This window comes from Acomys minous, assembly GCF_964271855.1.
Source record: "Acomys minous genome assembly, chromosome: 16".
Lineage (NCBI taxonomy): Eukaryota > Metazoa > Chordata > Mammalia > Rodentia > Muridae > Acomys > Acomys minous.
Genome location: NC_140498.1, coordinates 52,037,349 through 52,063,301, shown reverse-complemented (window position 1 = coordinate 52,063,301; position 25,953 = coordinate 52,037,349). Strand labels below are relative to the sequence as shown.

At 46.4% G+C, this 25,953-nt stretch overlaps 2 protein-coding genes across 6 annotated transcripts in view; one reads left to right on the top strand and one right to left on the bottom strand.

Annotated features, from left to right (window-relative positions):
* NDE1 (nudE neurodevelopment protein 1) overlaps positions 1 to 9,212 on the bottom strand; it is a 29,450-nt gene extending 20,238 nt beyond the window's left edge. For both annotated transcript variants that reach the window (XM_084763868.1, XM_084763867.1), the window contains exons 1-3: positions 9,070 to 9,212; positions 1,387 to 1,509; positions 456 to 609 (exon numbers count right to left, since the gene is read on the bottom strand). In XM_084763868.1, the coding sequence (XP_084619994.1) occupies positions 456 to 609; positions 1,387 to 1,469 (237 nt within the window). In that variant the 5' untranslated portion in view covers positions 1,470 to 1,509; positions 9,070 to 9,212. The remainder of the gene's footprint in view (positions 1 to 455; positions 610 to 1,386; positions 1,510 to 9,069) is intronic.
* A 6,539-nt stretch (positions 9,213 to 15,751) lies between these two features.
* MARF1 (meiosis regulator and mRNA stability factor 1) overlaps positions 15,752 to 25,953 on the top strand; it is a 47,786-nt gene continuing 37,584 nt past the window's right edge. For 3 of the 4 annotated variants that reach the window (XM_084763512.1, XM_084763511.1, XM_084763510.1), the window contains exons 1-5: positions 15,752 to 15,864; positions 20,992 to 21,193; positions 22,310 to 22,990; positions 23,730 to 23,904; positions 25,177 to 25,403. In XM_084763512.1, coding sequence (XP_084619638.1) covers positions 21,053 to 21,193; positions 22,310 to 22,990; positions 23,730 to 23,904; positions 25,177 to 25,403 — 1,224 coding nt within the window. In that variant the 5' untranslated portion in view covers positions 15,752 to 15,864; positions 20,992 to 21,052. The remainder of the gene's footprint in view (positions 15,865 to 20,991; positions 21,194 to 22,309; positions 22,991 to 23,729; positions 23,905 to 25,176; positions 25,404 to 25,953) is intronic. The other variant, XM_084763513.1, reaches the window with a different exon arrangement.

Sequence of the window (25,953 nt, the reverse complement as noted above, 5' to 3'; positions counted from 1 at the left end):
AGGCATTCTAAAGCCAGGCATGATGGTGCTTATCTTTAATCCTGGCACTTAGGAGGATAATGCAAGAAGATCAGGAGTTCAAGGCCACCCTCAGCTGCACAGTAAACTCAGAGCTGGTCATGGTGAGCCTGGGCTACTTGACCCAGTCTTGAGAACCTGGAATGCTGACACTTCCGCCTCTGAAGAGCTCTCCTTGCCATGACCTTTGTGAAACCAGTACAGCAACCACCAAAAAAAGGGGGGGGGGCCATGTGTGCAACTTGCTTTTCACAGATTCCCACCCACTAGGGCAGAAAAGGTACGGTGACCACAGACACCTGACAGAACTGCAGGAGGAAGTGGGCCTGGTGCAGTCACTTCACCGTGTAGAACTGCTTCTTCAGCCATGCAACACCTGCTTGCCACAAGCCACCCCTGCCTGCAGATATGTCCCCCAGGACCCCTGGACGCCTCACCTTCACGGTCTCCAGCTCCATGCGAAGGCGATTATTCTCTGACAGAAGGTCCCGGTTCCTGGTTTCAATCTGCTGCAGCTGAGTCTCCAATTCAGCTTCGTATTCCCGACTTCCTTCCTGGAATTCTCGGAGTTCCTCCTGTGTAGTCTCTGCCCTGTAGCAGAATTGCAAATAAATCTATCACAGAATTAATGATGCTGGGTATTATGCTGCAAAGCGGGCTGCGTGGATCATGACTTTATTCAGCCCAGAGGCTCAAGAATTCCAGACCAGCCTGAACTATACAGTGTTGACCCCAACACACAGACACAGATACAGACACATACAGTCACACACAGACACAGACAGATACACAAACACACACACAAACATACACAGCACTCATAGATGTGCCCACTGAGACACAAGTTTCAAATTTTAAAATCTTCAATTGTATTATGTATGTACGAGTGTTTTGCCTCCATGCGTGCATGTGGACCAAATGCAAACCTGGTACCCAAGGAGGTCAGAAGAAGGTTATCGGATCCCTTGGAACTGGAGTTAAGGAGAGTTGTCAGTCACCATGCGAATGCTGGGAACTGACCCTGAATCCTCTACAAAAAAGCTCCAAGTGCTCTTAACCTCAAGCCATCTCTTTAGCAACAGCCTATTTTGACAGACACAGGTAAATCTTCTCCCTTGCCATAGACCTGATATAGGTAAAGCCCCATACAGAGCACACTGACATGTTAGAATGGTTAGGTGCCATAGACTATAGTTCAAATCCCAACTCTACCTTACAGCTGTCCTCTGAGTTCCCAAAGGCTCAGAGGCCTCTGGAGAACAAAGTGATCCTAGTTTCTTCCTGGTCCAGACCATCACATGATAAGCCATGTAAGTGGCGGCCATCACCCTCCCAGGAGAAAACAGTGAGGGATGCTGCAGGACTGACCTCTGCTTGTAGGTCATGGCCAAGTCTCTCCAATAGTTTGTCTCTTCCTCCTCTGATCCAAAAGTCTTTCCTGAGTCCTCCATGGTAAACGGGCAAGAGCTCACTCTCCCTGTGGCATGATGTCTAGGAGAAAAGTTTAAAAATTATTAGCGAGTTCTAGGTAACAGCTGTCCTTTAACTTAAAAACAAAACAAGCTGGGCGTGGTGGCGCACGCCTTTAATCCCAGCACTCGGGAGGCAGAGGCAGGCGGATCGCTGTGAGTTCGAGGCCAGCCTGGTCTATAGAGCGAGTCCAGGACAGCCAAGGCAGAGAGACCCTGTCTCAAAAGACCAAAAACAAACAAACAAACAAACAAACAAAAACAAACAAAACAAAACAAAACTTAAAAGTCCTAAATGTCATGTTTCTCTAAAACCCAAACCCAAATCCAAATAAAAAGCAGCCTACCTCCAGTTACAGCCCAAGGCTGCTGTGTATCTCCCTCCAAACACTTAGCACCTAGCATAGGACCCTCACATCCAAATAGGACACCATCTAGATCCCTGGCTACTCTGGGGGACTATGGGAGAAAGAGATGCATCACTACAAAGCCTCAAGTGAGCACCGGGGACAGAGCTCTGCGCAGGACGCCGACCCAAGCAAATGGCCTAGGTGTGGAGTGTATACTTGGTGAATTTGGACGTGGATATGGCCCCTGAGGAGCCACCAGCAGCTCTGTGATATGCATTCTTGTGTATGTGACCACTCAAGGAGTACATCACTCGACCTGAAAGTCAAGGTGGGTTTCCAAGGTGGCACATGAGGAGCATGTGAAACAGGAAAGAGTTGGCAGGGCATGAACTGGGGAGGCGAAGGAACAGTCCTGGACCTGCAGGCTCTGAGCTGTTCAGACTAGAAGGCTGGGAAGCAAATTTCTAACAGCAGATCATAAACTCCTTGCTGAGGTGTCTTGGGTGCCATAGATTATCTATCTGCTCACTTACTGAAGATCCTCACTCTACATACTGAGTTCCAGGACCGTCAGAGTTACATAGTGAGACTCTGTCTTGAGAGAGAGACACAAACACAAGAGAGAGTGAGAGGCAGACAGACAGACAGCCAGACAGACAGCAGACAGAGAGGCAACAGCATTAATATCTCTGCTTTGTGGCTGCAGATGCAAGGGCACCATGCCTTCCCAGCCATGATACACTATATCCCTTTGAATCAGAGTAAACCCTCCCATCCTTAAGTTACATTTTTGTTGGTTTTTTTGTCACAGCAATAATACAAAATGCACACATGTACACATGCACACACACACACACACACACACACACACACAATTACTCTTCAATACATAACAAACACTATTTTTGGCTTTAAAAAAAATCACTATAGAGCTGGGCGTGGTGGCGCACGCCTTTAATCCCAGCACTTGGGAGGCAGAGGCAGGCAGATCGCTGTGAGTTCGAGGCCAGCCTGGTCTACAAAGCGGGTCCAGGACAGCCAAGGCTACACAGAGAGACCCTGTCTCGAAAATACTAAAAAAAAAAAAAAAAAAAGAAGAAGAAGCCAGACATGGTGGTGCACGCCTGTAATCCCAGCACTTGAGAGGCAAAGGCAGGCGGATCACTGTGAGTTCAAGGCCAGCCTGGTCTACAAAGTGACTCCAGGACAGCCAAGTCTAACACAGAGAGACCTTGTCTCAAAAAACCAAAAACAAAAAACAAAAAAAAAAAAAAACCACTATACTCTTCTCTTCCACCTACTATTTCTCTTTTCCCTAAACCAGAGAAAGCATGTCATTTTGTCACCCTACCCATAGCTGATCAAGGCAGGGAACCTGGAAATGACTTATTCTTCCATCTTCCTGTAGTAGTAACCCAACATCCCTTTAGAGGAAACCCCACTCTCATTCCATGTTGCTCAGGCAGCTGTGACAGCATTCTCTGACCTGGGAGGAAGCACAAGTCTAAGCATGCTTCTCACTTTCACGACTGACACAGGAATGGGGCTAGCTTACGCTGAGACACCAGCTTAAGAGTCGAACCAAGCCCAAACTGAGCCCATGGAAGGGTGGAGCTAACCCACGGAAAGCCAGTGCCAGGCTCGGAGAGAGGCGTAAACAAAGCTGAGCCGGGGAGGGTCTTGACCTAGGCCTTTGGCACAGCTACAGACAGACACTCACAAGAACCAGCCTGCTTGAGAAAGGATCCAATGGACCCAGAGATGGGATCCTACCAAAATCATCACCACCAGGGCAGCTATGCTAGATGGAAAGTTACAGCCGAGAATCTACTCCCTGAGCTCAGTAAACATTGCCAGTACTGCCACCATCGCTGGGGAGACAGGGGACTGGGTAAAGAGCTTGCCCAGTGAGCCCCAGACCTGACGTAGGGTCAGATGTGGTAGCAATGGCTGTAATCCCAGTGCTCTCTTGGCAAAATGAGAGGCAGAGTCAGGATCCTCAGATGCTCATGAGCCAGCAAGCCTGGTGTACATGCTACAAACAAGAGCCCCTCCCAAGGCCTTGACCTCCACATGACCTTCACATGACCTTCACATGAACATGAACCCATACAGAGGAGAAGAGCTGGGGAGAGGGAGATAGACAGGAGACGCTCAGGCTGGCCTGAAACTCATTATGCTTCTCTCACGATGACTTTGAAGTTTTGATCCTTTCGTTTCAACCTTGTAAGTGATAGGGCTGATGGCATGTGCCATGGTGCTCAGCAGAAAAAAGGCTTCTAAAATCACTACTCTCTTCCCTAGTGAAGTTTAAAACTTAAACTTTGGGAAAGAAACTGATGGAAGTTGTATGTGTGGGTTGCCTGGGGGAAAAGGGGAGGGGGCAGAGAAGAGTCTGATCTTAGGTACTGCAGAGAAACTGAGCAGGGACTAGGGCCTCAGCTTGAGAACTGTCACACCAACTAACAGACAAGCAGCACAGGTATGGTGTACATGCCATTCCTTAAATTGAAACCACATACATTTTCATTAAAAAAAAAAATATATATATGGGGGCTGGAGAGATGGCTCAGCGGTTAAGAGCATTGACTGCTCTTCCAGAGGCCATGAGTTCAATTCCCAGCAACCACATGGTGGCTCACAACCATCTATCATGTGATCTGAAGCCCTCCTCTGGCTGCAGGTGACCATGCAGGCAGAGCACTGTATACATAATAATAAATAAATAAATCTTTTTTAAAAACATATACATTAAAAAAGACATTTTAAAGTGAAAGAAAAGGGCATGCCTGTAATCCCAGCACTCGGGAGGCAGAGGCAGGCGGATCGCTGTGAGTTTGAGGCCAGCCTGGTCTACAACGTGACTCCAGGACAGTCAAGGCTAACACAGAGAGACCTTGTCTCAAAAAACCAAAATAAATAAATAAACAAACAAACAAACAAACAAAGTGAAAGAAAACACCACAAGTAAAGAGGGAAGTGGCAACTATACCACTCGGTAAGACTTTTATTTTTATCTGGGAATGTCTCACAAAGTCCTGCAGCACTGCTCTCCACCACAGAAAGCATGCAAAATGTCTCAGAGTTATTTATTGAAGTTTACTAAGTAATAAATTTTCAATAGGCACCAGCCTCTTTAGGCTGTTCTACTCCAGGAGCTGGGCAAGGCAGTCACCAGTGCTTAAAGGAGAAGCAGAGACCGGGATGCAGCTCCATCGGTACAGTGTTTGCCTAGCATGCATCAAGTCCTGCGTTCCATCCCTAGCGTGCCCATAATCTCAGCTCCCACGAAGCAGAAGCAAGAGGATCAAAAGTTCAAGGTCATCCCCAACAAGGCCAGTGGAAGGCCAGCCCAGGACACAGGAACCCTGAGATGGTAGTGAAGGGGGAAAAAAAGAATGAGGAGAAAGAGGACGGAGAAGGGAATGAGGAGAAGGGAAGAGAGAAAAGAACAAAAGAGACAGAGGAGCAGACTCAGCAGGAGGCAGCAGCTGCTGCGCCTCTTGACCATCTCTTAACACCACAAAGGAGTGGTGGAAGCCACTGGACCCAAATGCAAGATGCTTCTTTTAAAGTCAAGTTCAAGAACTGCAAAGTTGCATATACACTGGCAGGAAGTTGGTTTGGACGACAGTCTTTTTAAAACACCATTATAGCAGGCATTAATCAGGTTACAGTACACACTTTTTGTGCCTCCTATCTTAAAAATGGATACTAGAGCAGAGCAGTGGTCCATGCCTACAACCCCCAGCTGCGACGGCAAGTGAGGCAAGATTTCTTTTTGTTTGTTTGCTTGTTTTTTGTTTTTTCAAGACAGGGTTTCTCTGTGTAGCCTTGGCTGTCCTGGACTAGCTTTGTAGACCAGGCTGGCCTCGAACTCACTGAGATCCGCCTGCCTCTGCCTCCCGAGTACTGGGATTAAAGGCGTGCGCCACCACGCCCAGCTCGAGGCAGGATTCTTAACTTTGAGTCCAGCCTAGATGACTTAGCAAGAAGACCCTTGCTGAGACCCTCTCTGGAAAATAAAACTGAAACAAAGAACCAGGGACGTAGCTCAGTCAGGGATCACTCAGCTGGCACACACGGGTTCAATTCCCAGTACTACAAAAAACTAAGGCAATATGATGTCCATTCATATTATTCGTGTGTGACTAACTTGCTTCTCAACGCCATGGGGCCATCTTACGCCTCTGAGGACAAGTCTCACTGCAGTCTAAAGTATCTCTTCCATTCAGGCCACACAAAAGTTTGACAGGGCTGGGAGATGGCTCAGCCATGCAACCATGAGAACCCTGAGCTCAGAACCAACACACGCATGTAAAAAGCTGCACGTTGGTGTTCTATAGCCAGAGTGCTGGGTGGTGGGGAACCAGAGATAGGCGGGCTCCTCATAGCTCATTGGCCAGCCAACCTAGCCGACCAATGAGGTTCAAGTTCAGTGAGACTTACAGACAGACCGACAGACAGACCTGAAACAATTGGGGAAAGACACCTATCATAGATTATTCTGGACTCCACACAAGTATACCGCTGTGCTAACAAGTACACACACCACACAAAAATTTAAAAATAAAATTAAAAAAGAATCTGCTTTCTATAACTTGGTTTTACACCTCTAAATTCATTTCAGCATGGGGTTTCTGTGTGTATATGCAGGTGTTCGTGTACACCTAGTGCCAGAAGTCTACAACAGGCGTCTTCCTCCTCCTCCTGCTCCTCCTTTTTTGTAGGCAAGGTCTCTCACTGAACCTGAAGCTCACAGTTCTGTCACTATGGCTGGGCAGCAAGCCTCAGGTGTAGCCCAGCACTGTACATCAAAGGGGTGCACCTCATACTAGCTTTTTATGTGGGTGCTCAGGACAATGCTTAGCCCCTCCTACTTTGAAATAAGAGCTTTAGCAGCTGACTCATCTCCTCAGTCCCTAGGATTGGTTTTGTCGGAGCACAAGGCTGTCTTGAAAACACACTCATGGCACACACCTCTAATTTCAAAATTCTAGAAAAGAAATAAAGTGATGCCTGAGTGGACAAAGCTAGCTAAGCTGGTCAGCAATGCTCGGATATACATGAGCTAGCACAATACCCTTCTCCGGCCCAATCTGAGCAAGTTCCAGGACAGCCAAGGCTACACAGAGAAATCCTGTCTCAAAAAACCAAATCCAAGCCAGGCATGGTGGTGCACGCCTTTAACCCCAGCACTCGAAGCAGAGGCAGGCCCTTTGAGGACACGTCCTTGCTTGTCTTCATACCTAAGCATGAAGGCAGAAGCTTTGCTTACTGAGTCTTGTGTCACCACAGTGACATCATTTCTGTAGATGCGCACGGTGTCCATCATCACACAGGTTTCTCTCCCCTGCCTCTCCCTTTCAACTCACCCCCTTGGTTGGTTTTGTTTGTTTTGGGGGGTCATTTTTTGGTTTTTGTTTTGTTTTGGTTTGGTTTTTGTTTTTCGAGATAGGGTCTCTCTGTGTAGCCCTGGCTGTCCTGGACTCATTTTGTAGACTAGGCTGGCCTCGGACTCACAGCAATCCGCCTGCCTCTGCCTCCCCGAGTGTTGGCTGGACCTATGCAAAAGATTCTACAAGATCAAATGGCTGAACTTCACCAGTATGGAAAGTTAAAATGTTGCAAATCGGAACCAAATGATCTGGCACTATTTTTTGTCTGTTTGAAAGCTTTCCCCCCCCCCCATACCAGTGTCAGACATAACTTCCTCTCAGTATCAAAACCTAAAATGTGTTCTGAGCCAGCTTTTAAATTTCACCAATCCAAACACTACTAGGGTTTTCTCAGTCGGGTTTTTCAAGACAGGGTCTCTCTGTATATCCCTGGCTGTCCTGGACTCACTCTGTAAACCAGCCTGGCCTCGAACCCACAGAGATCCACCTGTCTGTCTCCTGAGTGCTGTGATTAAAGATGTGTGCCTTTTAAATTTTTCTTTCTTTCTTTCTTTTATGTATGAGTGCTCTATCTGCATGTACACCCACAGGCCAGAAGAGACCATCATATCACATTATAGATGGTTGTGAGCCATCATGTGGTTGCTGGGAATTGAACTCTGCGCCTCTGGAAGAGCAGACAGTGCTCTTAACTGCTCAGCCATCTCTCTAGCCCCACCACCACCACCTTTTTTTTTTTTTTTAAAGGAAAAGAACATATAGTTGAGTAAGAATAAAAACAGAATAACTATTGTTTGGTGGTCATTTTATCCTACTGATCAAGATGCCTGGAAAGTCTTCCTACTGTGGTCTTGGTCCCCTCCAAGTCTTTTCAGTCATTCCTTTAACAGGCACAGAGAGTTGGGCTATGTACCAAGCACTTCCATTCACAACCCCAGTGCAGGCTGCAAAGGCTAACTCTAGGAAATTCCCTCGGAAGGAAAAAGGGGGTTTAATCTCACCAGGCTCACAAGTTCTAGGGTAGAACGTTGGTAGCAAAAATAATATCCTCACAGAGTAAGTCAAGATAGCAAACTACTATCCGAACAAGAACTCTGTAAGGGTGAATTACTTAAACCTCAAAACTGGTTGAATACCTGCGTCATGGACAGATAACCTCAGGCTTTGGGAGTAGTTTGTATCGGACTGTACTTCAAAAGCACCCAGCTGAGTCCTACAGGGTTATCCTAGCACACAACACAGAGAAACAGGGGCAGAGAAAAGTACAAACCTCCACCCGGCCACAAAAGGCTTTATCAGGGAAGTTGAGAAAGGTTCCGGCTAAAAGGCAGGAGGATGCACACAGCATGACACAAAACCGAGATCACTTTGGAGAGATAAAGTCGCTGCGGAGCCGGTTGCCCACCTCAAAGAGGAGGTGAACTGGGCCAACATCCAAGGTAATGGGGTGAGCACTCTCACCCTTTATCGGATAAAGTTTATCCTATCCAAAGTGCTACCTAGGGAAATTTGAAACGTCCGGCTGCCGAGACCTAAGAGGCACCGAGGAGGAGGGTGGATACAGGCCGGTACTGGTGCGGCAGCAGTTGGGGACCCCGGCACTGTGGGGTGAAGGGCAGACGAAGGGACCCGGGGGCCGTGGGGCGGCGCGGGCACCGGTTTTGAGGACGCTTGAGGAAGGGAAGCGGCCAGTAGAAGAGGAACAGAGTTGGCCAGGGCGAGCGGCGGAGCTCACAGATGGAGAGTGGGAAAGTGGGGGGCCGGCTTGGGGGACCCGTCCGCTGGGTGCTGCGGGCGTGGCAGCCCCCGTGCCCACAACCTGGCTCCACTTACCCCGCCCGGGCGGCGACGATCGCGGCGAGGCGCGGGCTAGCAGGGCCCGACCGCCATCCAGCCTAAGCCGGCACTCCGCGGCCCGCGCCTCCCATTGGCCGCCGCGCCTGGAACGCATCTGACTTGGCCAATCAGCGAGTAGAAGCGAGGTTTGGAAACTTTTCCCCTAGGCCGGGGCGCGGTTCCGCCGAGCGGGGGAGGTGCGGGGCGGCGGGGGGCGGCGGGGGGCGGGGGGCCACCGAGGCGCGGGCCACTGGCAGGGAAGGCCATCTGGAGAAGGCCTGCAGGGGGCTCTGCGCGCGCGGTGCCACGCACTCCGGAACACCCGCTGGCCTCTCTCTCCTTCACACTGGTTGCATTTATCCGCTCTTGATGTAGCCCAAGAGGAAACAATGGAGCAGTTGGTAGGAGAAACCCGGGCATTAGGGAAAAGCTGGTGTCGGGTTACACTCGCCCTACCCAAGTCCAAAAGTGCTATACCAGCCCAGAATGCACAAAAACAAGACTGCATAGAAAACGACAAACTTCCGCCCAGCCCACAGCGCCCTTGTCCATCCCACAACTTTACACCGCAAATAGAAGTTTAAACAATGGCTTCTTCTGAGACAGCGTAACTTAGTGTGAAGGAACTTGACTTTGAATCCTACCCCTGCCACTCATTAGCTGTGAGAGTTTGAGGCAAGGTATTTAACTGCTAGTGGGTTGCACAGGGCTAAACTGTAAAACGCTGTGTGCAGCGCTTTGCAAATAGTAAGTACAACATATACATTAGTTGAATGACCGTGTGATAAACGACCGCGTCTCAGTCACAAAGCTAAGTTCTTTTGTGGGCGGTGGTGGCGTTGGTTTTCTTGAGCCAGTCTCATATTGTCCAGACTGGCCTCTTACATGTTGTGTGGGCGGCCTTGACGTTTCGGTAGCCTTGCCCCCACCTCCCAAGTGCTGGGGTTATGAGTATGGGTATGTGTCCCCTGAACACCTAGGCTTTACGAGGATGGAAGCAGAAGGTTTCCGGCACGTTAGGCAAGTGCTCCTCCAACTGAATCGCATCCCAGTCTTTGCTGGTTTTGCTTTTTGAGACACTTTAACTATGTAGCTTAGGCTGGCCTCACATCCCTGAGCATTTTGCCACACTCAGCCTTACTTTAGCCTTATTTTTTGCTGGGATCACAGGCTCAGCTAATAATAATTTCTTAACATTAAGCCATTTTATTTTATCTTTTTTAAGATTTATTTATTTATTATGTATACAGTGTTCTGCCTGCATGTACACTTGTACACCAGAAGAGGGCACCAGATCTCATTCTAGATAGTTGTGAGCCACCATGCGGTTGCTGGGAATTGAACACAGGACCTCTGGAAGAGCGGACAGTGCTCTTAACCTCTGAGCCATCTCTCCACACCCATTAAGGCATTTTAATTGCCTAACAGTACTGAGTATTGTTAGGCACAAGGTAACCTTGCAACCTGGTGAATAAGACAGAGAATCTGATCTCAAACGGTTAATGCAGTAACCAGGTACAGAATTTCAGATGACTATCTGAGAGATGGGAGAGCCACGAAAAGGCATGGTTATTTTAATTTTTGCCAGCGCTGGGCTTGAACCTGGGGCTTTGGCCATGTTATGCAAACACTGTACCATTGAGCCTTAACCCCCAGCCTCCTGTGGTTGTTTAAAAGATGAGAAAATAAAGGCAGAGGAAATCCAGTAAGGAACTTAAGGCTGGCCTTTTTGGACACTTACAATTGTGTTCTGACAAGTAATCCCTGCTGCCTCCTGTCAGGGTGACCTTTCTCTAATTTTGTTTTTGAGTCTTCCATAGGTCCTTAAAAGAACTCAAAGGCATAAACAGAAACTCCACTACTTACATTAAACAAACTGAAGAAAGTACTAAACTGTGTTCACTTTTACTTTGTGTGTGTGTGTGTGTGTGTGTGTGTGTGTGTGTGTGTGCATACACACCACATAAATGCCTGATTCCCACAGAAGCCAGAGGAGCACACTGAATTTCCCTGGAACCATAGTTACAGATGGTTGTGAGCCATCATGTGAGTGCTGGACACTGAAACTAGGTCCTCTGGAAGAACAGACTCCTCTGAACTGCTGAGCCATCTCTCCATTCCCAACCCTATCCCTCCCACAGTGCTTTGCAGTAAACTTTGAAATACCAACAACCGCTGGGCAGTGGTGGCGCTCCCCTTTAATCCCGGCATTTGGGAGGCAGAGGCAGGCGGATCTCTGTGAGTTCGAGGCCAGCCTGGTCTACAAAGTAAGTCCAGGACAGCCAAGGCTACACAGAGAAACCCTGTCTCGAAAAACCAAAAATGAAAGGAGAAATATCAACCATCTATAACCTACATGACAACTTTTTCCTGCTACTTTTAGAATTTTGTTTGATTCATAACCATCATCCTGGTTTATAAACCGAAGCATAAGGCAGAAATGTATCTGTACGGATCCTGCCTAAATGATATCAGTCAAGGCATTTTATCTACTTGGTTGGCAATTTTCACACTTCTCCATAAGGCACTGAAATGCCAATAAGGTCTTTTTACGAACAAAGGTTTGGGAAATGGATTGGGTATTGTGTAAATCCTTACCACCTGTCCCCCTCCCCCAGTCATCCTGACTGAAATCAAGCTTTGCCCACTCTAGGCAAGTGTTCTACCACAGACCTATACGTTCAGCTTATTATGCTTTTTCTTCTGAGTCAAAGGCCTTTTAAGTTGCCCAGGCTAGCCCTAAACTCACCATGTAGCCTAGATAAGCCTTGACCTTGCAATCTTGTCTCTGCCTCTCAAGTAGCTGGGATCAAAGAGCTGAACTACTGTACTTGGCCTTGTTCCCTCTTTTAAAATTCTATTCATTTTCCTTGTAGCTTTTGAGCTGTGACTAAGCAGAGAGTTTAGCTTTCTTCCTCAGATCCTGTGCTCATGGGTGGAAGAGGAGAAGCTTTAGCATAGGTCTTTGAAGACTTGAATCAAATGGAAAATTTGATTAATTAAATAGGAATAAAACTGAAACAGGCACGGTGGCCCAGTGCTCAGGGTCAGAGGCAGGCAGATCTCTGTAAGTTTGAGGCCAGCATGATCTACATACTGAGCTCCAGGACAGCAAGACTATGCAGAGAAACCCAATCTCAGAAAGAGAAAGAGAAAGAATATTAATTTTAAGATATTAAATCTTGGGCTGGAGAGATGGCTCAGTGGTTAAGAGCGCTGCCTGCTCTTCCAGAGGTCCTGAGTTCAATTCCCAGCAACCATATGGTGGTTCACAACCATCTGTGATGTGATCTGATGCCCTCTTCTGAAGATAAAGCACTCGTATGCAATAAATAAAAGAAACAAATCTTTTTTTTTTTTAAAAAAAATTACATCTTTTCATAAGTTTCTCTCCTCTCTCTGCTTTTGCAGATAAGATCTCATCATTATGTGGCTTAGGCTTCTCTCAAATGCATGACCTTCCTACCTAGCTCTCCTTAGTTCTGCAGTGGGGAAGCTCAGAGGACAGTCTCAGACGTTGGTCCTTCCCTTCTGTCTTGATCCTACCGAGTTAGCTGGTCTGAGACCTTCAGGCCATTCTCCTGTCTCCACCTCCCGTGGCCTGGCAGGCATGCTCCGAGGTTAGGTACTGCTTCTGGATTTTTCCATGGGATCTGGGGATCTGAACTCAGGTTGCCAGGCTTACACGGTGACTAGTTTACCCATTGAGCCATCTGCCCAGCCCTGGAAACATTCTTTTAGAAAGATTAAATTGTGCTTCCATTCATCCATCTACCCCTTCCTTGGTCTATGTTTGTCTGTCTATCTGTCTGTCTGTCTATCTATCATTTACAGGTGTTTTGCCTGCATGTATGTTTCTGTACTATGTGTGTGAAGTGCCCAGGCGGGCCAGAAAAGGGTGTCAGATCCCCTGGGGACTGGCACTCAACCGATGTGCCATCTCTCTAACCCTTGGCTTAATTTGTAGAGAAAGTAAAATTGAATCCTTTAAAAAGTATTCATGATTAACTCAGGGGCGGTGGCTCACGCCTGTAATCCCAGCACTCTGGGAGGCAGAGGCAGGTGGATCTCTGTGAATTTGAGGCCAGCCTGGTCTACAGAGTGAGTCCAGGACAGCCAAGGCTTTGTGTACACAGAACTCTGTCTCGAAAAACAAAACAAAAACAAACAAGAAGTATTTGTGATTCTCACTTTCTTTAGCTTTTCACTTAGCCTAACTGGCTGGCTTTATTTAGTACATTACCTATTGACCCTAGCACATCTCCTGAGTAGAAAAAAAAATGCCAAAGTCAAAGGAAAATGTTTCTTCCTTCTTTTATGATTTGTAACTAAAAACCTGTTCAAATAACAAGCATCACAGCCAGGTGTGGTAGTGCATACCTTTAATCCAAGCACTCAAGAGGCAGATGCAGGCGGATCACTGTGAGTTCGAGGCCAGCCTGGTCTACAAAGTGAGTTCAGGACAGCTAAAGGCTACACAGAGAAACCCTATCTTGAAAAACCAAAAACCAAAACAAAACAAACAAACAAACAAATGAAAAGCAAACAAAAACCCCAAGCATCACAATTATCTTTTTTATTTTTATTTTTATTTTATTTTTCGAGACAAGGTCTCTCTGTGTAGCCTTGGCTGTCCTGGAGTCACTTTGTAGACCAGGCTGGCCTCGAACTCACAGCAATCCACTTGCCTCTGCCTCCCGAGTGCTGGGATTACAGGCGTATATTTTTAGTTAATATTGTCAGTATTCAAAAATAGCTAGAATAAAACGGAGATAAAATAAATACCTACAGAGAGTAACATACTTGTTGAGACGCTGAAAAAATAAATAAATGAACAACTGGAATCTTTTTCATGTGTTTTAGTTCTCCCTTGGAAAATTCTTACCCCAACACAGACACAACGGTGTTCTTAGCAGTAACACACACCTAAGCAGGCTGTCATTGTGTGCCTTCTAGAGAATTCAATAGAAACACAAAGGATTCTTCAACCTCATGTCTGAACTTGCCCTCCTGACCCTGGTTGACAATGATGCCAAAGTCTCAAAATGAAAGCACTACATACCTGGAGATTCAAGAGGAAAATGTTCTTGGCAATTTCTGCTTCTTAATTAATTAGCAAAGTTTATTTGTTTCCTGGCAGTTTTAAGTAGAAACTATTTAAAAGTATTACTCAGCTAGCACATCCTAAATTGTGCCTACATTTAGATAATATTTCCCCCTAATTTGCAGCAGGAAATAGCAAACAGCTGGCGACTTCAGAAATAATTTCCCCCTACTGAATCCTGAAAAGGCGTGGTGGATGGAACATGCCTTTATTTCTCTCACTTGGGAGGCACAGGCAGATGGATCTCTGAGTTTCAGACTACTCTGGTCTACAGAGAATTCCACAAGGACAGCCATGGCTACACAGGGAAACCCCGTCTCGGAAAAACAAACAAAACTAAACACAACAAAACAAACCCAACTCATATTTAGGGCAAATAAAAGTGAAGATTTCAAAGCTCAACTGGGGGGGTGGGGGATACAGAGCATGGTTTACCCACTTAAAACAATGTTTTTTTGATTCACAAAGTTTTTATAGCTTTAACGTCTTCATTTTGGTGCTCAACCTGAGAAGTAGTCATTTGTAACAAAGCACTGGGTTTATTAAAAGAAAAAGTTTGCCAGACAGAGCAAATGCCTTTAATCCTAGCCCTCAGAAGCCAAGGGATCCGAGTTCGAGGCCAGCGTGGTGTACGGACCAAGTTCGAGGATAACCCTGGGCAATGCGAGGGAGATGCTGTTTCCAAAAAGGGGGAAAAGGGTAGGATATCATGTACTCTTACTTGTTGGTGACAATATTCAGCAGCAGTGTTTGCATGACTTTATCTGCGCCAGCTGGGCCGAAACTGTGAGAGGCAGAAAATTGCCAAAAGACCATTTGGCAGGTCTTACTGTTCTTTCTCCACTCGCCACTAGGTTGCAGCAAAAGATGTTTTGCAAACAGGCACGATTTAATCGGTAAAAAATAAAGGGCTAGCTACCACGTGACGAGTCAGACGTTAAAACGGCGTCAAACACTTTATTTCACATCAATCTTGTTCCATTCGCTCTCCCCCTCCCAAGACCTTTAAGAGCCTGGACCTTAGCAAATCCCATTAGGCAGGCTTTTTCTCGTCTCCATCACAAAAAGCCTCCCCGTCCTCCGTCTGGAGGCTCCATTCGACCTGGTGTCATCAAGGCAGAGATGAGAACTCCTAAACTGGGGGCTCACGTTAAAAAAAATGAGGCTGCCCCCCAGGGAAAGACTCTATTTAGGGGTTTATCGGGAGGGGACTGAGCCTGACGAGGCTGTAGGGCCGCGAGGCCCCGCCCCCCCCGACTCCCATCGTGCCCCGCGCGAAGAGGGCGCGGAGGCGAGGGCGGGGCGGAAGAGAAGACCGGGCGAGATGCGAGGAGGGGCGGACTTAGAGAGAGGATGGGAGGAGCGAGTTAATGGGCGGGGCGCGGACGGGATAGGAATGGGCGGAGGGAGGCGTGCCCTCGGGGAGGAGCAGAGGAAGGGTGTGGCGCTATGGACCGAGAGGTGAGGCGGAGAGGAACGGAGACGGGGCGGTGCTAGTAAGTTGAGAGGCGTTTTTTTTAGTTTTACGACAGGGGCGGGACGGCGCGGAAGCGGAAGCGGAAGTGGAGGGTGCGCTTGGCGGCGGCGGCGGGAGCTGCGGAGTCGGGAATCAAAATAAAGGGCCTGGGGGGGGCGGGGGGGAAGGCGGCGGGGTCGGAATGTGAGCGGAGAAGGAGCTGGCGGCTGAGGTGAGTCCTCTGTCCCTGTTGGGACTCCGCGGGCGGTCCGGGTGCTCTGGCTGGCAGCGCACCTGGCCTGGGAACGGCGCCTTCTTCCCCAGACCGATGCTTCTGGGGTCGGAGGACCCAGACTGGGACCCGCCGAAGGGGCCGCGGGAAAAAGTCCCGTCTTCTTTGCTCGCCCGGTTTTTTCTGGGGCGTTTTGCTCCCCGCTGGTGCCTGCCTCCCTGCTCGCTCCCGGGCCCTCCAGGTGTCAGTAGCAACCTTGGCTGGGTGTACAAAGTTGGAAAGTTGAGAAAGGGACAGTGGTGTGGCTGCGTTTCTTTTTTGTTTTTGTTTTTGCAGCCTCTTAGCAGCTCCTTTGGATACAGCGTCGGTTTCAGACACTCCTCCCATTAATGTTAGCATGAACGTCTTGGTACTGTTTTTAAAGAGTTTGCCAAGCACCTTTCTGGTGTAACCTAGGGCTTTCTAGTTGTACTAGTATCTTTTGGACTCCACAGGATCTTCCTGTTCCGTATGCAAGGAAATGGCCAGCTAAATCGTCTTCCTTTACATTTCGTGAGTTCTACGTTTGCCCAGCTTTCATTTATTGACATTCGTGAGGCACAGCGGTGTTGCTGGGTTCAGGGGATACTGTAGTGAATGGCAAAATACAGGCAGTGCTGTCATGGCATATTCTAATGGCGGAGGAAAATAGAACATCAAGTAGTCGTTTAGGTAAAAGGTAGAAAACAAACAAATACGTAGAACTGGTGAAATGGAATAGCACACTATGGGAGTTTGCGGCAGGGAGAGGCCATTTGAGAAAAAATTCATCTTCAGGTATCTCTTATCACCAAACCACAAATAACTCTGTAAGTAAGGGGATTGTGATGCTTATTAGACTCACAGGAGATGAGCCTTATGTTTAGAAAGATGACATGCCCACAGCTGCACAGATAGGAAGGTGGCCTTGAGGACTGACATGCAGGCAGCATGTCACAAGCTGCGTTCTCAGCCAGTGTTTGAGTTGCTCGAAGATTGAGAATGACAGAAGGGAAGACTCCCATCAGAGCTTGGCTGGTTCAGTTGCTTAAATGGAATTCCTAGGAATATTTGGGAAAAATTTTAGGCTGCGGGCCACACTAATGTATTTTCTTACATTTATTTGTGCTGAATACTCTGTGTCCATTTCTCTCTCTCTCTCTCTCTCTCTCTCTCTCTCTCTCTCCCCCCCTCTCTCCCTCTCTCTCCCCCTCTCTCTCCCTCCCTCCCTCTCTCTCCCTCTCTCTTCCCTCTCCCTCCTTCTCTCTTCCCCCTCCTCCCCTCCCTCCCTCTCTCTCTCTGCCTACCTATCGACAAAATCTCACTGCGTAACCACCACTGCCTGGAACTTGCTCTATAGCCCAGGCTGCCCTTAAGCTTGAAGCTATCCTTCTGCCTCTGCTTCTTGTGCCACCACTCCTGGTTCTCTGACTGAGCGATGTTGTAGGCACCTCTGTGTAGAAAGAGGTAGGTGAGCCTTTTGACCTCAAGCTAGCTGTGAAGCTTCATTACATTTCTGTTCCTCAGTCAAGTGTTAGACATGGGAGGTCATTTTTAGGATTTGGCTTTGAAGAGGTCTGAGCATGCTGAAATGACGAACACTGAATCACATCACAGCTCTTATGAAGAAGAGTGGAGCATGTTGGGTGATATACAGCCTCGTTTTGGTGGGAGGATTGTGTTTTGTTTTGTTTGAGACAGGGTTTCTCTGTGTAGTCTTGGCTGTCCTGGAACTCTCTGTAAGGCTGGCCTCAATTTACACAGATCCGACTGCTTCTGACTCCTTAGTACTGGGATTAAATGCATGTGCCACCAACCCGGTGTAACCTGGATTTAATTATAAGAACAGGTATTGTAATTTAAACAGTGATGATAGTTAACTTCTTCTCCCAGATTATTTTCAGCTGTGTACTAGATCAATTTTCTGCTAATTCCTTCATTCATCATATAATTACTTTGTGATTACCACAAACTAGGCCTTGGACTGAGTACAGGATACGGTGATGAAATGTAGAGCATACATCACTTTCTAGGTTACTTTCTACAATGTTGTATACAGACAAGGAAACAACCTTCTTTTTTATTTTTTGCCCCCTTCTTTCCCTACTTTGCTTTCTTCCCTCCTTGCCTCTCTTTCTGGGATTGAACCTAGAACTTTCACCATACATCACCACCTATAAACAGAAACTTAAGTTTTACAGTTTCAGCACACTGGCCGAATAGTAACTATATTGGACTTTACAATTGGATCATGTGGCAAAGACTCCAGTCTCAACTACAGTACAACTCAGCCATAAATAATATTTAAGTGAAGGAGTGTAGCTGCCCTAATGAAGCTTTATGGATACTAAAGTTCAAATTTCATGGTTTTTTTTTTTTTTTTTTTTTTTGTCTTTTGAGACAGGGTTTCTCTGTGTAGCCTTGGCTGTCCTGGACTCACTTTGTAGACCAGGCTGGCCTTGAACTCACAGCGATCCACCTGCCTCTGCCTCCCGAGTGCTGGGATTAAAGGCGTGCGCCACCACGCCCGGCTCAAATTTCATGTTTAAGGACACTTTCTCAGGAATTTAAAAAAAAAAATCATAACATATTTAAATACAGGTGTGTTGTTGTGTTGTGGCTCACCCCTGTAATCTCAGCATCTGGAAGGTTGAAGCAGGAGGATCGTTCCAGGTTTGAGGCCAGCTTTCAGGAGTACAGAGTCAGCTCCTGTTCAGGAAAAACTAGATAGACAAACACACACAGGCACACAGGCAGCTGTGGCTGGCAGACCATAGTTTACTTGAAGTACGTTATGAACCATTCTTCCCTTACCCTGTCATGAAAATATAATGTCTCTTGGAAGCATCTTACCAGATACAGCTGAAAGAAATCATCATCTACATGCTGAGATGAAATCTCTGATAAAATAATCTCTGAAAAGGACCAGGGTTGGGCCGTTGTGGCAAGGCCTTACAAGTACCGTCTAGTTGTTCTCACCATTGCTAGCTTTCTTCCTGCCCAAAGAGTGTGCATTGGCTGTGCCTTTGCTGTACTAAGACTCCTAAGAGCACTGGGGTAAAGTATCTCCATGGGCTCTGACCTCCTTAATTGGTGGATGTTTAGTGATCCAGGCTATTACATTGCTTTTTCATTGTAAACAAACCAAGAAATCATTTGGATGGCTTTTCTGGTAGAGGAGAACTCAAAGTCCTCAGAGGTCATTTTATTTGGCCCCTCTGTGCTCATATTGGGCAAAGAAAGGTTGATACTGTGGTTGTTCTTTTACTAAGATTAGATGTTCTCTGCTGGTAACTTCTTTGCTCTCCTAAGCAGAACTTGTAGGAAGAAGTGCCTGAAAGTTAAAAACTATAGGCTGGGTGTGGAGGCCCACACCTTTAATCCCAGCACTAGGGATGCAGAGTTCCAGGACAGCCTGAACTACAAAGTGAGTTTCAGAATATCAACTGCTACACAGAGAAACCCTATCTTGAAAAACAAAACAAAACAAAAAAAGAAAAACTACAGGAAAGTCTGCTTAGAGCCCAGAGGCTTATTTCAGCCAAGTGAAGAGGGGCGTTCTCACCTAAAAATGCACAGTGTCCGTGATTTGGCTCTGTCCTTCAAGCACGGCCATGTCTTGAAAATAAATAGGACTCATCTATGGTCCATTCTCATTTGAAAAGTTGTCGTGGCTGGGGATGACTCGGTAGGTAAAGTGCCTAGTGAGTAAGCATGAGGGTCTGAGTTCATTCCCTCGCACCTGTGAAAGCTGGGCGTGCTGCTGACGTGCCTGTAGTCCCAGTGCTGGGGAGACAGAGACAGGCGGATCCCAAAGGGGCTAGCCAATCTGGTGGCGAGCTCTAGGTTTATTGAGAACCTTGTCTTTAAAAAAAAAATGGAGAAGACGAGGAGGGGGAGGGCTGGAGTGATGGTTTAGTGGGTAAGAGCACTGGCTGCTCTTCTGGAGGACCTAAGTTCAATTCCCAGCACCCACATAGCAGCTCACAACTGTCTGTTAACTCCAGTTCCAGAGGATCTGGCACCTTCACGCAAACATACATGCAGACAACACCAATGCACGTAAAATTTTTTTAAAAAATTAAGAAGAGAGGTAGTATGCATGCAGGGTGGATACCAGGAAGATTGTGGTCATAGAGTTAAGAAAAGGAGAGACAGAGGATCAGTGATCAAAAAGCAGCTGCTGTCCCATCACCTGTTCTCCCCTACCTGCCGAAGGTCCTCGAACCCCCAGGCCTCTGGCTTGGCTGTCATTCCCCATTGGAACTGAGGACGACACCCAAGGCTGACCTCTGGTCTATACACATGTAAGAGTGTCCCCCGACCTCCCATATATGTATATGTTCATGTGGTGTGTGCATATGTGCATGTATGCAGGTGCACATGCACATATGTACACGTGTGTAGAAACCACAGTTTTGTTTTGAGTATCTTCCTCATCCTCATCATTCACTACTTTATTTAGTTTTTAAAAATTACATTTATGTGTGAGTCATTCTCTTGCTTAACTTGGAGCTGATGGGTTTTGCTGGGTAGGGTAGCCATTGAATTCTAGGAATTTCCTGTTTCTTCCTCCTCAGTGCTAGAGGTACAGTTGTATGGCTGGCTTTTATTAAAGTGCTGAGGATCTGAGTTCAGGCCTTCATCCTTGTATGGCAGATATTTTTCTCAACCAGCTCCCAGCCTCAGATCATAGATTCTTTTTTTCTAAATTAAATTTAAATAGTTACAGTCAAGCAACTTTACCAAATTTAGAAGCCTGTAGTGAGCTGGGGTATCCATGCTGCCTTTGTTCTTTAAGGCCTGTCTCTTTGAGACTCATTGCACCACAAGTTCAGCTGAGTCTCACATTTAACATTATATCATGGGTACCCGTGCAAAGAAGTAACATAAGCCGGCGTGGTGGTGCACACCTTTAATCCCAGCACTCGGGAGGCAGAGGCAGGTGGATCGCTGTGAGTTTGAGGCCAGCCTGGTCTACAAAGTGAGTCTAGGACAGCTAAGGCTACACAGAGAGACCCTGTCTCAGGAAAAATAAAAAAATCAAATAAAAATAAAAATTAAAAAAATAAAAAAGAAGTAACATAAACGTTGACTCATTTTTAACAGGGTGGAAGAATGAGAGAAAAGAAAGATGAAAGAATGTTGAACCACGTTGTCTGGCAATGTGATGGAAGGGAACGGAACTGAGGACCCTTGCAGCAGAACACTGGGATGGCTTCACCAAGATAACGATGCTAAGGCGTGGCTTTGGAAATTCTCTGGTTGCTTTTCTCATCCTGAGCAGACGCTGCCTCTTAGTTCCCAAACGGTAACTGCGTGCAAGGCATAGCACACTGAGTAGATGACAGGCACAGGTGCTCTGGGACGGTCTCTCCTGTCCATATCATCCCCTGCACATTTTTATAATCTCTCACTCAGCAAGAACACACTTGCTCAACTGTGTATTCCACTCTGAGTAACATAGGTTTTAAGTGTTTACAATTGGGGAGAACTTGGTTTCTTATTATAAGTCCCAAATTCCAAAGCTTACATAGTAAAATCAATGAAAAGTGTAATATAAATTACATTTAACTATACTTTTTTAAGTGGCTTTGGAGATAAGTTTTCCTTATATAGTCCAGGCTGGCTTGGAATTAGGATCCTTCTGCCTTGGCCTCCCAAGTGCAGGATTACAGACAGGTGTGACCACTGTCCCTGGCTCACCATCTTAGTAAATTAGAAAAGATTAGCAATACCTTTTGGTTCAGGATTTCTTATGAATATTGAAGTCTGTTACTACTTTTCCCTTTTGGTGGTGCTGGGTTTGAACCAACAGTGGATAATTCTAATCACCGAGTCTTTGTGCTGGTCACAGTGTAAGAGCTGCACTGAAGCTTCAGTGACTCCGCGGAGCTATCAGCGGCACATCTGGGCCCTTTGGGCAGATGGCTGGTTTCATTCATAGTGTGTGGAATATCACTCTTCTTTAAGGAAAACCTCACTAAACCCTTTATTTGACACCTACAGGAATAAATGAAAGGAAGCCACTTGCTTATAAACTACCTTCCTCAAATGCTGTCTGTGAAGTCATGGTTTGCATACCTCAGTTTTCTTTAGATAGCGCTTTGAATCAAGGGGATGTTATAGTCCCTAAGGGCTGTGTGGTTAGTGTGGTTTGCAAAGCTGCACACAGAGCCCCCTGCCTGACTGTCTCAGAATTCTGACAGCAGCATTAATTTTACTTGTATGTTTCTTTAGTTGCCTTCCTGCAGCTCTCCCCGAGGGTTGTCCCTGATCTTAGCTGGATGCAGTTCTATTTGTTCAGTTATGATTGAGTATAAACAGAGTTGAACATTGTTTTCCATTTCTTAATGTAGTAGTGTACGAAAGAACAAAACACAGTGGCCTCCAACAACTGACCTGCGTTCTGCTCTTCTTTCCTCAGAAAGAGTACATGGAGAACAAGAACGCTGCTGTGGAGTTAAAGGATATACCATCTCCCCTTCATGTTGCCTCTAAACTTTTCCCAGCAGTTCCACTTCCTGATATTCACTCTCTTCAACAACCTAAAGTACAGCTCTCAGCTGTTCCCAAAGTAAGCTGCTGTGCTCATTGCCCTAATGAACCGTCCACTTCACCCATGCGTTTTGGTGGTGGTGGTGGCAGTAGTGGAGGTTCTGGGAGCTTGGTTCACACGGGCTCACTCTTAGACGCACCGAGCACCGGGACAGTCACGTGTCAAGTAGGGTCAGGGTGTGCTTTCCAGTCTTCACTGCAGAATGCCTCTACTAGGAACAACTTGGTGGGTCTTGCGAGTGACTTCCCCAGCATGTATGTAGAAAGTAACGTACCTTCCTGCAAGCACCTGCCGTGTTGTGGGAAGCTCCATTTCCAGTCATGTCACAGTAATGTGCACAAGCTGCATCAGTTCCCGACTCTCCAGGGCTGCACCTCTGCCGGCTATTTCCCCTGTTCTGATTTCCCAAGCGGGGCTCCCGGGCATTTGGAAGAGCGCCTTTCCCAGTCAGAGCTCACACCTCACTTGTGCACCAACTCTCTTCACCTAAGTGTGGCACCGCCGGTTTGTTTAAAGGGCTCACTGTACTGTGAAGACTGTCTAAACAAGGTCTGTATCTTTTATTTTTTATCTTGGGGCAGATGAGGTTTGGTTCTGTTTAGAAATGGCTCTATCTTGCTATGTATGTCTTTACTGCACGTGGGTTTGAAGATTCTTCATGATGTAGATCACGCTCCATCGCATAGCTGCTTCTGGTACGGAAAGATGCAAAAGGTAACATGGGAGACCATCCAGAAAAGTCAGTGTAGTTAACATTTGTAGCTGGTGCTTTTAAAGCCTCAGGTCACAGAAAGCCGTGTCCTACAGGACAGCTTAGTTGCAGAGTCCATGATGCATTTTACCCTTCTCTAGGATGCACTTAGTCGCCTCCTTATAACTTACACTCAGCTTATACATGGGGCCGTTCATAGCAGGACAGTAACTATACATCGTCTTTTTGTAATATGAGGACCTTGAAACTTGGCCTCAGTCACACTAGTGTTCAAAGGCATGCTTTCCTGCCATTTATGGAAGGTGCCCGTAAGATCTCCTTCATAGCAGATGCGTGCCCCAGGTTGGAAAGGACTGAGCATTTGAGCAGGTTCCTGATCATTTCAAGTTGCTTCTTGAGATGAGACTGTGGATTGGTAGCTGGTCATTCTCATAAAGATTATATGAAAATGCACTTTATCAGAGATTATCAGGGAGGAAGGTAAAATTCTTAGAATGATGTTTTCAGTTGTATATGACTGTAGGTTCTGTACTGATGTATCTAAAACGTCCTCCTTTTTAAAAAATGTTAAAACAGCCAGCAAGAAATAGTATAATTGATGCTGCTAAAATCTGGCCAAATATACCACCTCCAAGTACTCAGCCTGCACCTCGAGCTATCCCTCTGTGTAATGGCTGTGGAACAAAAGGGATGGAGAAGGAGACCTCGTTGTTGTTGGCAACCAGTCTAGGCAAAGCTGCTTCGAAATTTGGTAAATAACTTGGTGAAGCGTAAAAATTGCATTTAAGTTGTCTCTTTCTTTTTTAAAGGCTATTTATTTTTATATTTGCATATGAGTATTTTGCGTGCATGTATGTAAGTGTACTGTATGTGAGCCTGGTACTTGCAAAGGTCAAAAGAGGCCACCGCATCCCCTGGAACTGGAATCCAGAGATTGTCAGCTACCATGTGTATATTAGGAACTGAACCTCTGCAACAGCAGCAAATGTTCTTGTCTGCTGAATCACCTTTACAGCCACCATTTGAGTTGTTTTCAGTATCTGACACAAATGTATTTAACTGCCTGTAAAAATCCCCTTGTGCTTCTAAGGATGCCTTTGCATTTTGAAGTGTATATGAGCCTTCCTTTCCCTCATTTGACAAAACTCTTTCTGTTTATAGACTGAGGCTATGTGAGACCAGAGTCTGTATAGGAAGATAGGAAGATGGGGATTGTATTACACAGCTTCAGTGCTGTCAGAGACTTGGGCTCACTTAGGTTGTGTGTTTTCTTTCCTTTTCTTTCTTTTCTTTCTTTTTTTTTTTTTTTTTTTTTTTTTGAGACAGGGTCTTTCTATGTAGCCCTGGCTGTCCTTGAACTTGCTTTGTCAACCAGGCTGGCCTCAAACTCACAGAAATCCATCTGCCTGTGCCTATCCCAACTGCTGGGACTAAAGGCATGTGCCACCACCACCCAGCTGTAGTGCCTGATTATTAATAGTATTTCAAACCTGAGAGTTCTCAATCAAAATTATTTCTCTAAAAATTGGTTATTGCAATATTTTATTGAAGAAGACATCTCTGAAAGGTTAAACCAGATGTTCATGATGTATCAGAGTAGTTTAAAGTAAGAAGCAATGCCAGTTTCAATTTGTGGTCTCTTCAATGCTTTTCCATATGCACCAGGAAGCCAGGCCTGCACTGAGGTGGAAGCGGGTCCAGGGACTTCAGCATCCACTCAGTTTCTGGTAGTCATTGGAGAAGCACCATGGGTCAGCAGGAGATGCAGTCACACTGAAACTTAAGAGTTGTTGTGGGCATGGCACCATTGATTTGTAGGTTTGTTGCTACTAAAAATATAGGAGTGGTCTCAATGTATCTCTGGTTGTTTCTTGGGCTAGTCAGTGAAGTTAGTATTCTTAAACTTAATAGCAAGCAATAACTCGGTGTTTCTGTTGCTTAGAATGATGGGTAGTTACCTATTATATTTTAGCTTGCTGTTTCTTTTACACTGTGTGTAACTGGAAGCATTAACATTTCTTAGGGTCACCAGAAGTGGCAGTCACTGGACAGGTGCTGGAGACCCTCCCCCCCATTGGAGTTTTCTGGGATATTGAAAACTGCTCCGTTCCCTCTGGCCGGTCAGCAACAACTGTTGTTCAGAGAATCCGTGAGAAATTTTTTAGAGGACACAGAGAAGCAGAGTTTATCTGTGTGTGCGACATCAGTAAAGAAAACAAGGAAGTTATTCAAGAGCTGAATAATTGCCAGGTAAAAGAATTTCTGGGTTTTTTAAAGGTTTTATTTGTTTTGGTCTGGTCTGGTTTTCAAGACAGGGTTTCTCTGAGTAGCCTTGGCTGCCCTGGACTTGCTTTGTAGACCAGGCTGGCCTCGAACTCACAGCAATTTGCCTGCCTCTGCCTCCCAAGTGCTGGAAGTAAAGGCATGCACCACCACGCCCGGCTTGCTTTTTAATATGTGTAATCTCCTGGGGGCCAGAGCAGTGGCTCAGCAGTTAAAAGTACCGACTGTTCTTCCAGGGGACTGAAGTTCAGTCCCTAGAACCCACGTGGTGGCTAACGGTCATCTGTATGTGACTTCAGTTCCAGGCATCCTGTATCCTCTCCTGGCCTCTGCAGGTGCCAGGCACACGTGTGTACATAGACATACCCACATATGAACACACATAAGAAAATTTGAAAGTAATGAAATTTTAAAAAATGTTTATCTGAGCTGGCCGCAGTGGTGTACACCTGTAATCCCAGCACTCTGGGAGGGAGAGGCCAGCCTGGTCTGCAAATGGAGTCCAGGACAGCCAAGG